At 39.1% G+C, this 13,616-nt stretch overlaps 1 protein-coding gene across 10 annotated transcripts in view; it reads left to right on the plus strand.

The window, feature by feature from the left end:
- The window catches only part of STAU2 (staufen double-stranded RNA binding protein 2), a 236,649-nt gene that overhangs the window by 110,283 nt on the left and 112,750 nt on the right, over positions 1-13,616 (plus strand). For 6 of the 10 annotated variants that reach the window (XM_075920513.2, XM_075920512.2, XM_075920516.2 and 3 more), the window contains exon 12: positions 7,725-8,032. In XM_075920513.2, coding sequence (XP_075776628.1) covers positions 7,725-8,032 — 308 coding nt within the window. The remainder of the gene's footprint in view (positions 1-7,724; positions 8,033-13,616) is intronic. The other 4 variants (XM_075920517.2, XM_075920520.2, XM_075920519.2 and 1 more) reach the window with 1 other exon arrangement.

The following is a 13,616-nucleotide window of genomic DNA, read 5'->3' on the forward strand; positions in this document are numbered from 1 at the left end:
GGAGTCATTAAAAAAAGCATAGAGAATAAGACAGAGAATATCTTACTGCCTCTATATAAAACCATGGTACACCCACACCTTGAATACTGTGTACAGATGTGATCACCTCATCTCAGAAAATGATTAGGGTTTTGGAACGGGTCCCATATGAAGAGAGATTTAAAAGACTTGGACTTTTCAGCTTAGAAAATAGGAGACTAAGGGGGGATATGAAAGAAGTCTATAAAATCATGACTGGTATGGAAAAAGTGAACATAGAAAAGTTATTTACTTATTCCCACAATAAAAGAACTAGGGGTCACCAAATGAAATTAATAGGCAGCAGGTTTAAAACAAACAAAATGAAGTTTTTTTTCTTTACTTAGCGCACAGTGAACCTGTGGAACTCCTTGCCAGAGGATGCGCTGAAGGCTAGAACTTTAAGAGGGTTTAAAAAAGAGCTAGATAGATTAATGGAGGTTTGGTCCATCCATGGCTATTAGCGAGGATGGGAAGGAATTGTATGCCTAGCCTCTGTTTCTTTGGAGGTGGGTGACAGGGGAGGGATCACATGAGGATTACCCGTTGTGATTCCTCCCACTGGGGCATCTGGTATTGGCCACTGTCAGCAAACAGGATACTGGGCTAGGTGGACTTTTGGTCAGATCCAGTATGTCTGTTCTTACGTTCAAATTTTACACTACCATCCCACGGTCATTCTGAGTAGAATCCAGAATCAGATGTGGTGATAACACTGTAGAAAGCATTTGAAGTGGCACAACGTAAAGAAAAATGACTCTCCAACTGTTTTTCTAGCATGGGTGCTACCAGCTGAGCATTATAACATCACTAAACACTCCATGGTGTCAGTTTCACCAGCTGAACCTGTGGACAGCGGTTGGAGTCTCTTGCAGGTGTTTGGTATGCTGTCAAGAGTTCAGGTGACCAAAGTTACACTAATTTTGAGACAAGAAGCACTCTTGATAGCCTAGGGTACGTCTACACTTGCTCCCTAGTTCGAACCAGCCCACCAAAATGTAGCCCACCAAAATTGCTAATGAAGCGGGGATTTAAATATCCCGCTCTTCATTAGCATAATCTCGCTCATGCGCTATTCCACTTGCCAGCTGATTCGAACCAGGAAGTGCGCTCCGGTACGCGTTAGTTCGAATCAAACCCCTTGGTTCGAACTAACGTTACTCCTCAAAAAACGGAGTTACTCTTCTCTTTTCTACTCTGTTAATGAATGATGTTACCTTTGCAGGTCACCCTCAGGTTACACTGAAGCACTCTCCTCATTGTTTCAACCTCAAAAATCTCTGTCTCATTGTTTTTCCAAGCACCTGGGCTGTCAGCTCTCCATCCCGGTTTGCTTTCCTTCCCTAATTTGTTGACCCATCTACTTTTGGTTATCTCCCTTCAAACTTAAATGCTAGCCTTGTTCATTCTTAAGTTCTATTGACACACTGAGCTACTATGCAGACCCTCAAATGCACAAGTCATTGACTCCAAAAAATGCTATATGCCCTGAACCCATATCCCCTAGATTGTTTAATCATATATTCTGTAGAAAATTGCTTATTTGCTTATTTTTTTTCTGCTTGTTCTTTATATTAAAAATATGAATACTTGTTTTTCATGAGTTCTCGTTCCCCAGATAGGAGAAAATGTTGAAACTTTCAAAAAAGCTTTTCTCTGAAGTTTGTATCAAGAGTTTGAGTGAAATAATAAAAACTAATATAATGTAAACAGAATTTTAAAACATCTGTCTAAAACTTACTACTCCTTTCCACTCTTCCAGTTTCAGTCTTGTCTCTTGTGCTGTCATAATTCTGCTAGTTCTCCAGTTGTGCAGAGAATGTTCCAGCAAAATTAGGGAATTCCAGACCTGATGTTAATAGTGAAAAAGATTAAATGGTTTATTTTCTTATTCAGTTGTATAGAAACAAATAGTATACTTACTTTTAATATGGTTGTTGTGAGGTTAAACACAATAGAGGTGCTACATAATATCACTTCGTTTAACCTCATGTAACTAACATTGTTTAATGAATGGAGGCATTATGTAAGAAGAAAGTATTATTTTTGCTGCCTGTATATTACAGTGATTGGTTGCCTGTAAATACCTCAGACAGATGCACTAGGTAAATAACACTGGTGTCTAGTAGGGATATAAGCATGCCGCCCCATGCTTCTGTCTCTGTATCAGGTTCCCCAGAAGTGGGATGTCAGGTGAGAGCCAATGTGCACTGGGAGCCATATGTGTAATTTCTCTCCTGCCTTCCTCCCTGTGATATTTTCACTGGTTACACGGTTATCAGATTACTTGCATTTAGGCCAGTATGCTTCCAAAGCTCAAGATGAAATGTTGCTGTGTACATATTGGCCATCGTGTTTACCAATTCCATTGTTTTACTAATGTATAGGTTATACCTCACAGTCTTCTTTCAGCCAAAGATAGGTTATTTCAAATGTTCACATGATCAGTATATTGCATAATGGGAGGAGGGGGGGACCAGCCAGGAAGGGAGCGGGGCTGGCCAGGAGGGGGTCGGGGCAGTAGGGCTGACCAGTGGAGATCAGAGGTGGAGGACTGGCTGGCGGGAAGCAGGACTGGCTGGGAGGGGATTGTGGGGGGAGTGGGGCTGGCCAGTAGGAACCAGCTGATGGGGAGCGGGGCTGGCCCGGGCACATGCAGATCCCGGGGTGCTGCCCATCCCATGCATGGCCCCGGTGGGGTGCACAGGTGAGTCCAGCCCTGGGGATTCCATCCTGCACTGGCCCTGCCCCCACCCACCTCCTCTCTATTGTGTAGTTGCGTACTGCCTGGCTGGTAGACACGCTCACATTGCGTGTCACCAGCCAGGAAGCATGCAACGACGTACTGACACTCATGATATTAATAAAAATTACCTAATTAGAAAATACCGGACCTTGATATGTCTGGTATTTTCTCATTTTTTTTCCTGGACAGAAAGCTCAAATACTGGACTGTCCAGTTCAAAGCTGGACACCTGGCAACCCTATAAGTGCCCCATTCATTTTATTGCATTGTTAACTCAGGAACCTGCGCTCTGTCAATACTACTACAGAGACGTTATGTCTGGGGTGGGCTTGCTCTCACCAGGATTCTGCTGGGGTGACATTGGCAAGGGCCCTTACATACATGATGGGGTGAGGGCTGAGTTCTCCTCTGGAAGGGACTCGTTCACAGTGGGAAGAGAAGATCCAAGGAGGAGAGAAGCTTCAGCCTGTCCAAAGAGGAATGGTGAATAGGAACAAAGACGCCTCTTGCACGGGTAGCCCTGCCACTGCTACTCCAGGGAAGGATGGGTGTGTAACACACAGGTAAAACTACAGAGACAGTCCATGTAGAGAAGTTACACAGGCTCCTATATTATCATGATCTAGCCATTTTCTAGAATATTCCTCCCTACCGCTTTGCAGTTTTCTTGTATCAGATTGGCACACACCTGTATTTGATTGCAGGGTTGGAAGTCATTAGAGATTACAGTTTTAAGAGACTGCTTACAATTACCTTTAAAGAATGGACAAGAGATGTTTTTGAATGTTAGTGATTACACAGCATAGCTAGTCTGCATATTTTCCTTACTTGATTGCCCACAGGTGTAAATAATATCCTTGTGCATGGAAATTATTTAGTCTTTCATGAATGCACCTCCAGGTTATATCCAGCAGAAGGTGCACCACTATTGATATATATGGTGAAATCCCGAGACTCATGGTAATTATCACATATTAATCTGCGTCTTTGCTATAACCTTTATGATTTATGGTTGCATATAATTCTGTAATGTGAGATTTGAAATAAATTTAGCATAAGGCAATTTTTTCTTGGAATGAACAAAAAAATTGAGATTTTGCAGAGGAATAATAAGCTTATAAGAACTTGGATCACTTAAGGTACGTCTGCACAGCAGCGTTATTTCTGAATCACTGATGTTATTTTGAAATAAAGAGTGCGTCTACATGGCAAGCCATTATTTCGAAATAACGTTGAGCTGGAGGTCTTCATGGTAACCCTCATTTCACAAAGAGTAAGGGAAGGCAAAGGAAGAGTGTTCTTCCTTCAACTTCCTGCTGTGTAGACAGTGCCAAAAGCTGAATTAAGCTATTTCTACTTCTGCTACACAACCGATGTAGCTGAAGTTGCATAGCTTAATTCAAGTTTTGCCTTGTTATGTAGACATGCCCTTAGTGATCCATTTATGCTGTGTGGACAACTCCTGTCTAGAAATGGATCAACAGCTATCTCATTTGTTTGTACTTTAGCTTCCCAAATTTTATTAACAAAAATGTATGTATGAAAGCAGTCTCTGATATTTGTTTCTGAAGAGTTCTTATGCTCCTATAGTTCATTCCTCGCTTGATGTCCTAATCATCATTTTGTGGTACCATAATTCTCACAGCAACTAAACTGTGACATTCAAACAAAAGGAGCAGGCATAGAGGAATTGTTTAGAGGGTATTATTTTTTAAAATAGGCAATAAAACTTAAGAAAATATATTTCTTAGCACAAACGCTCCAGAAAAGATTTTATACATTTTCTGTGCTATTGCAGCAGCTGTTTAAAGCAAGTTTTAATTCGCTTCATTAAACTTAAATTCTGAAGATAAAATCCCAGCAGTTTTCAAGTTTATTAATATAATGTCCAAAATACTACATTATTTGTTTTTAAAAATAGCCAGTTATGGCAATAATATTTACCTCTTAGATGGCTCCTGTGACTTAACTAATTATTACTTTAAAAAAACATTTTGAGATCCTCAGCTGGAAGATGTTATATAAATTCAGATCCTATTATTAATTCACCATCTCCATTATAGCCATGTAGGTAGTTTGCAAGAACATTTGATACATCTTGCTGAATATAATTTTATTCATCATATGCCATATATTAGTTATTTTAACATTTAGAAAGTTTGGTAGTCTGGAAAAATTCCAAACTATTGTTCCAGACAGCAGTTAGATATTTGGGTGGATCATGTAAAAACATTGAAAAGGCTGAGAAAGCATGTGAAATGTTTGTTTTAAGTAATATTACATCAATGGAATAGACATCTGCAGAACTTGATTTGGTTTAAAACATTTTGTAAAAAAGTTAGCATTGTGCTGTTTTTCTTCCAAAATAAGAATGTTTTACATAATGTTATTTCTGTACCAATGTGTTATTTCACTTAAATTATTGAATTTATCACATTTATTTCTCAATGGATCAGATTTTACAAGGTGCTAAGTATCTGCAACACTATTTTGTTTTGTTTCTTGTTTTATGTTGCCTAGTTTTACCTTCCAGTAAATTGGGAGATGCTCTATGTCTGTTTAAACAATTTAAACCATTTTACAAAGCAATTTAAAAAATGTGAGGTAAGATGAGGCTTATCTGAAGGTGCAGGAGTATGAAGGGTGTATAGTCATTACTAAAATACTGTCCATAACACTGTTTGATGCATATTGTGTTTTATACTAAACGGGCTGGATTGTCATGAACAGATCTGCCAGGGGAGGAAGACAGTGCTGGGAGCCTCTTGCTGTCCCACACCAACACTTCCATAGCATAGCCATTTAAAAGCCATGCAAGATATTGATCTGGGGATCCTGGTCCTGGAAGTGGTTCACACAGGTGAACCCTTCTGCCTGTGCAGAGCCCCACTGACTTCACTGGAGATCTGTCCACACAAAGTCAGTGGAAGGACTGGAACCATAGAAATCTCTAAACTTCAGGCAAGAAAACAGGACATAGCAAATTAGCTGGGTAAAGAATGTGTCTTGCTCTTTCCATTCATGTACCCAGTTCCACTGTGCACCTTTGTGAGCCTGAACTGCTGTGAGGTGAAGCAACTTGATGAAGCTCTGCACCTGCTCTTGTAATGCCTCAGTGTGGGTGAAGCCAGAATTTGACATCCTGTCCTTCTTATTTTACTCATGAGAATAGTTCTGCTAGTGGGGTTTTTGTGAGTCTGTACATTTGTGTTAATACAATTCTCAAGGTCAAACTGTTGAACCACACGTTAAATTTGTTTTTGTGAAATTAATCATTATAGTCACTAAATTGTTCACGTTTTAACAATGCAGCCAAATACTTCATGAAACCTTTTCATGCCTATAATCAACAATATTGGATTGTGGTCTAGCTATATGTGGCTTATAATAGATTAAAAGCCAAACTATGAGTAAAGGAATTAAAAGACACACCTAGAACCAGTTTTCTCAGACAGCAATGTGAAAATACAACAAGGAAGAATGTTCACCGTGTATTTGAAGTTAAGGATTTTAATTATAGCTGGCATTTCTAAATCTACTCCTGGCAGTAGACATCTTACTTAAAAAAATACCATTTTTGCCACTTATATTATAAGATATTAGAAATCCAGTTTCCATTCTTCTTCAAGACTGTTCTACAATCTTCAAATGATATTAATGTGCATTGTAAATGAAAAATAACCTGTAAACGTTGAACCCTACCATTGTTCTTCTCGTTGCTAAACTAGTTGCCAAACTGGTTTACCATTTAAAACGGACTTCCATACTTCCAGGTATCACAGTGTCACCTTTTAGGCAGTCTGATTGCTACCAAGAGAAGGCTTCAGTTTGTTTGTTGTGATTTAATAAAACATTTTCATGTTCATTATTATCTTTTAAACTATCTGCAAAATGGATATAATTGTTTTCAAAATGTAGCTTAAATATATATTAACACTGCCTCACTTAAGCCCTGATCCTGCACACTTACGTGAGAATCTCAGCGGGTTTCCTCAGGTATATGGATGTGGGAAGAAAGAGGACTATCTACTATATATTTTATAGAACTTGTGTGTGTCTCTGTATGCTCGGCCATCTGTATGTGAGTCCATTTGCTCAAGAACACTTTTAAACAGTAAGAGCTGGGACCATCAAATTTGATATGCAGCTCCCTCTTATCATAAATTAAAGCAAAGTCATAATTTGGTTGTGCCAGGACAATGGGATGTACATGGAATGTGATTGTTTCGCATCAAACAGAAAGGGAGGGATGTGATAGGAGGAACTCACGAATGATAATAGGAGGCAGCAAGCAATCTAGCCCCGTGGAGCAGCCAGTGGCTGGCAACATGGCCTCCACCACTCTGGCCCCTGACACCACGGCTTTCCAGGCCAGCAGCTGCCAGCTGGGCCCCTGGCCGGTCCCGGGAGAAGCTGGCAGGCAGACTGCATGCTCCATCACCCCAACCCCAGATTAGCCCCAAGGCAAAGCTGATGTATGGGCTGCGCAACCCTCCTGCTGAGGCTGGCCCCGGGGAGAAGCTGGCGGGCAGGCCACGTGGCCCCCTTCACCAGGGTCGGCCCTAGATCTGGGCAATGCTGGGTACGTTTCCTAGTAACAAAATAAAGATTGTATTATCATTTTTGAGGTATGTCGGTGTCCTGGAAGTTTTGACTCAGTTGAGCATTACCTCAGTTCAGCATTCCATATAGTCTTTGAATGCCAAAGTTCAAACATAGTTTTAGAGGCTACATTTAAGACCTTTTTTAAAAAAAGCTTCCCTTTAATGTCCAGTGAAAACAGTTTTGGTTATAATCAGGTAGATTATTCATTCTGACACACAGTACTACTGCAAAAGACTCTTTGTCTGACCCAGTTTGTTTTCAGATGGGAAGCATCTAAACTGACTGACAATTGCATGATTATCCATCTTTAACTCACTGCAAGTGTGATGAGAATGGTCTTTGTTTTCATTTTCAGCGCCAAAGGGAATTCTCCATCTCTCACCTGATGTTTATCAAGAGATGGAAGCAAGCCGCAACAAAGCATCTCCTGGCACCACTGTAAGCTATTTGTCATCCAAAGAAATGAGCCAGACTTCTAGCTCTTTCTTCAGCATATCTGCTGCATCCAATAGTACAGCTACAATTGCCAGGGAACTCCTCATGAATGGAACATCCCCAACTGCTGAAGCCATAGGTCTAAAAGGATTATCTCCCGCTTCCCCCTGTTCTGCAGTGCAGCCTTCAAAACAGCTGGAATATTTGGCAAGGATTCAAGGCTTTCAGGTATGGGAGGAGGAAAATGAAGCTCTTCAGCCAGAATCATAGCATTGCCATCTAAAATTCTCCTCTTGCCCTTAGAATATGACCACGCATGCCACTTACCTTGTGAAATAAGCAGGGGCTCTAAGAAAGTTCCTGAACCCAGAAGATACCCCCTTACACAATATACAGTCTCCTCCTCTGGGTATGTCTGTATTGCAAGTATGGGATATGATTGCAGCTCAAGGAGACCTCCCCAAGTTAGCTTAAATCTAGCTAGCTCACATATCAGCGGTGAAGCTGTGGCAGAGTGAGTTTCAGTGCAGGCCAGCCATGTGCGTAATTAACCAGGGCTTCAGGTGGACTTATACAGCTTGCACTGAAGTATTCACTGCCAGGGCTTCACTGTTTCAGGACCCAAGCTAGCCAGCTTGCTAGTTTAGGGTATGTCTTCTTGAGCTGCAGTCACACCCTGTGTTTGCGATATAGATAATAACCTTAGCCTATCTTTCTCCCCATTTGTCCTCCTTAAACAATTATAAACTTAAAAGATGCTTTCCACTTCCCTTGCACTGCATTGCACGTTTCCTCCTCTCAGTGCGCTTCTTCTGTTCTGATACTGGCTCCTCCTCTCCTAGGACCTGGTCCAGCAAAGCTCATAAGTGTGTGCTTAATGTTAAGGATGTGAATAATGCCATTGTTATCAGTGGGACTGTTCACACACAGAAAGCTAAGCACTTGTTTAAAGGCTTTGCTTGATCAAGATGCCCTGATAGTACTCCTTATAATTGGTGTTCTGCTTTCCTCTCTGCACATACTACAAGTAGACTGAAGAATGAAGTACTGATTGGAAAGTGTAACTTAACAGCATGTCTGGTGTCAGACCAGTGCAGAATGCTCTTGATGCCGGACTCACTAGTGGTGAAAGAATAACATGTGATTTACCACACTGAATCAGTTAACTGATCTGATAATCTGTCTCCAGCAGTGGGCAATACCTTATAATTCATAGGCCAGTAAAAAGCCTCCATAATGGACCTTCCCATTTGTGCAGTGCTATAAATGGGGAGGGGGGGAAGGAAGCTGCTTCCTGATCACACTCAGAAAAATACATACATATGTGCAATAGTATATTTTAATGTATTTCAACATTGGAGGGTAGGACTGGCTGTTTGCTAAAATTCAGTCATTTTACTGTTGTGGGTTTTTTTTCTCATAAGACTTTATGAGTTTGTTTTGTTGCTAACTTTATTTCATATGATCTAGCTCATGTAGTATGATCATGTATAATCTGCTTAACTAAATTATGAAAATTAAAGGTTTCTATTAGAATTTTTGTATGCCCATGATTGTTTTTTTTCAAACCCACATAATTTACAAAGTATGCAGTTGTTTATACTACTATAAATGGGACCACTAAAATTGGAGGTATAGTGTCAGATATTGTGTTCTGTAAATTGGCATAGATCCATTGACTTCAACAGAGCTACATTAATTTGCATGGACTGGAACTGGCCTATTGTTCTTAATGAAGAAAGCATGCACTCAGATTCTGAACAATCCTCAGTATATAATTTTTGATTATTCATTTTTATTTCTTTTAATACAAGAAAAGGCAAAAATCTAAAACCCATTTGAGTTAAATAACCAATAAGAGTTAAATATCTTGTATTTCTCCAAGTATCATTTGTCATCTGCATACAGTAGGTACAGACAAATCCTGATGAAAAGAAATTCAATCCCCAAAGTATTCACTGCTTCCTTTCACATGTCAGACTGCTTGTGCCTGCTGGTAATATTTTATTTTCATATACCCAAAGCACAATTTATGGTACTATTTTCCAAAGCTACATATTGATTCCCATTTAGCTATAGTATGTGGCTACTGTAAAATGATTATTTGTGTATGTGCTTATTTTTCAGTCTTTGATTCTAGATGATTATATTGAAATTGTAGTATTTAAAAGGTCTTAATTTGCGCCAGACATATAATCCCTCCATTATCATTACTCTTTACTTGTCCATAATACTGTACAACAGTACACTGACTTGGGTAGAGAATCTGTATGATTTCCACATACCATCTGTATATAAACTGATGATTTTACATCATCTCTGCATGCTGTTTTAATGCCTTGGTTGAATGAATTTGGTATTGATGTGAAACTGTGCCACTGCTAGATCACTGAACTGAGGTGGAGCAGTGAACAGAATCTCTGTGGGAAATGGCTTAGTGGTCTGTCAGGTGCATATCACAGGTCTCTTCACCATTTCACTGTAGAAAGCTCTTTGTGTTTAAGAGTTTAAAAGCCTATTTCTTTACAGGTTAACTTTCTCAGGCATATTTACCAAGTAGAAAAATAGTACATTCACAAACAGGTAGCTTCTTTCATGTTTCTGGAATGCCCTGAAATGATTTTTGAATTGTTAGCATGTATTTGCATTTGGGTCCAGATAAGAGTAGTTTTGTTTTTCATGATGAACATATACATGCTGTTCTGTTATAATGTATTTTTTTAAATAAATATTTGTCTGAATTTATTTATTATTGTAAATGTAAACACAAATTTTGCTTGTTGAATTTTTTATGATAAATCTTTGAACTTTAGCTGAAGAGGGCACCTTGGAGGGTTATTTAATTTCGATTCTTCTGAACCAATTGTGCATAACCTCAGTCATGTTGTGTTACAGATCATTAATAGCTAAGAGCTATCAGGACCAATATATGGAACAGTGCTTAAAAAGTGGATTACATTTTCTTGACTTATTATTCCAAAGAAAAGTGTAAATGGTAGCTCTCTCACTATAATATAATGCTATCCATGGATACTTTCCAAGAATGGTAGAGTTCAAATTATCATTCTTAATGAAGCCAAATACTTCATAATTAAGCCTTTACAAATTCTGAATAAAGGATTCTTAGTACTTCCTCTATAAAACATATGCAGATGATTCATACATTAATTATTTTGCAGATGATTGCTGAGAGATTGCTTACAGGAAAATAAGCTTTGTTTAAAATAGTTATTTTTAAATGTCTTTTTATTCACTGCTTTGTAAGTAGAATAGAGTAGTTAAAACATATTTGCTGACAGTTTTAAGTGTAGTAAATTATTTCAAAGAATTTGTTTACATTGAAATCTCTAGGGAAACAGTTTATACATTAATGATCTCCTGTGGTGTCCAATCAGTTCTGAAGCGAACTAGTCATGTAGCAGCATTGTTCAAGCCGATTTGCCACACTCAACTGGCCAAATAGCCACATGTGGTTTTGGACACCACAAGTCTAACCCTATAATTCTTAAGGCAAAACATTCATAGCAGTTTGTTGAAGTCTATCCATTAATCTAATGGGAGGTTTTCTAAAGCAAGAATAGTAGGATTCAAAGGAAAATTATTACCATATTATTTTGTCACCATCCTGCAACTGCTGAGTGTGTACACAAAGATGCAACTCTGGGGGCCCTGTTGGCTTCAGTAGTGCACCTGCATTCTGTGATCTTAGGATCAGGGCCTTAGATACATTCATCTTTTCGCTATCATGGCTTTCTAACTAGAGCTTCTGTTTGAATTTATATCACTAATTTCAGTGTGTGCAAACCATGCCTATTTCCCCACTTTTGTTTATTTATTAACAGTTCCATTTTATACATGGTTTACTTTATTGCATTGCTGGGCATTCTTCAAGTGATCCTTACCGAAATGTAGCATTTTGTGTGTGTCAAGTATTTGTCTGTGTCTGATTTACGTGCATGTCCTGCAAAGTCTTACACTTACGAGTAACTTTTTGACAATGAGAAGTCCCATTGGACTCACTGACGTCAGTAGGGACTACTGTGAGTGCATGAAGTTCAGCACTAGTGTAAGGAGCATGGCCTTGAGTTGTAAGCAGAGATAGCCCAACCAGAAGTGTATCTTCCCTGGGATTCACACCTGACCTTTAACTTTTTCCTGAAATGGATTGAAATAAAAAAGTATATTCTACTAGCCCAAACTTTGTGGAAGTTTGGACATTTGGATTGGACATGGCTATCACTCCAGTTTCGTCTGGACCTAGGAATTGTATCTGTCTGTTATTAAAATATATGGTTTGGATTAGAAGTTCAGATGTGGTGTTTTGTTCAGCTTGGTCTCTAATTGTAAGATGCTTGGAATGAGGACCATGAATAAATGTTCAAGAGCACCTAAGTGCCATTTTCAAAGTGATTTAGGCACGGAGAAGCCTAAGCCTCATTGACTTTCAATGATATTTAGGCATGTAAAGATGCACATAAACTCCTAATTGGATTTTCAAAAGCTCCTAAATAGGTCAAGTTCCTAACTCCTATTGATTTCCCTGGGAGTTAAGATGCCTAGCCTGTGATGGTGCTTTTTAAACTATCACTAGATAGATGCATCTTTGAAAATCTAGTCCTATTCACTTTGGAAATGGGACTTAGGAATCTAAATCACTTAGTTGCTTTTAAAAATGGTGTTTAACACTAAAGTTACTACTCAGTAATAGTGTCAGAGATGGTTGGCTAGTTCTAGTACTGTTATTCTATTTTGATAATGAAGGGACTCAGGCCTGAAGTTCTTATATAGGCAGATATTCCAGTGACTGGAATGCTAGCAAGATTTGGCTTCCCTGGGAGTTGTGGTTGCCTAGGGACTGAGTCAGACTTCAGTGCTGAACCCTAATAAAAGAATTTGAATGTTAAAATGGTTATAGACTGTTTTATTTGTGTGTCTGACACTTTGTGTGCTTACTGCTTGCCTGATCAGTGACAGCATTTTCAGAAAGATCTGATCACCAGTGGAAGGACCAGAAATACTCAATTTTATTTAAAAATTCTTAACAAATGCAATTAACAGTCAATAAACATATTACTTTGTTAAATGTGAAAGCACTTAGTTGGATGGGTGTAGCTTTCTTTTCATTATTTCTTTTTATGTACATGACCCCCTATAATTTGCCTTTTTAGTTTGGCAGACTTCCCTTAGCATTCACTGTTTCCTTCCTCCTAACTTAACTCAGGTACAGCTTTTACTTCTCTCTAAGCTACACCTTTCCCGTTTGATAGATAGGACATAAGCTCTCCTCTGAGGTCAAAGCCAATGATAATCTATGAATTGTTAAGAAAGGATGCACTACCAGAGCGCAACTTCCTTCTCCGTCTGAGAGGATTTGTTTCTTTGAGACTTCACCAGCCTTTGCTGGGTATGCCACAACTTCAAGATATTTACTCTCTAACATTCTCTCATTCACATTAGGTTCTAACTAAAAACTTAGGATCACATCTTCAGCTAGTGTAAATCATGGTAACTCTGTTGAAGTCAATGGAGCTACACCAATTTACAGTCTGGCCCCTCCTACTGCATTTTGAAATTATCTTTAAACTTATAACTAGAATGTTAACTAACGATTAATTTACTAGTCGAGTAGTCAATGGAATTAGTCAATAAGCACTTCTGCATTCCTTCTCTGAAATGTACAAGAGCTCCTACTGGGGCTCTTGTATATTTCAGAGGAGGAATGCGGAACTCTGCATGCAGCCCGGGGCCAGTGGGAAGTCCTGCTGCATACAGGTGCCAGCTTTGAAATGTACAAGAGTCCCCAGAGGGGGCT

The sequence above is a fragment of the Pelodiscus sinensis genome, chromosome 2 (genome assembly GCF_052426305.1).
Source record: "Pelodiscus sinensis isolate ZL-2025 chromosome 2, ASM5242630v1, whole genome shotgun sequence".
NCBI lineage: Eukaryota > Metazoa > Chordata > Testudines > Trionychidae > Pelodiscus > Pelodiscus sinensis.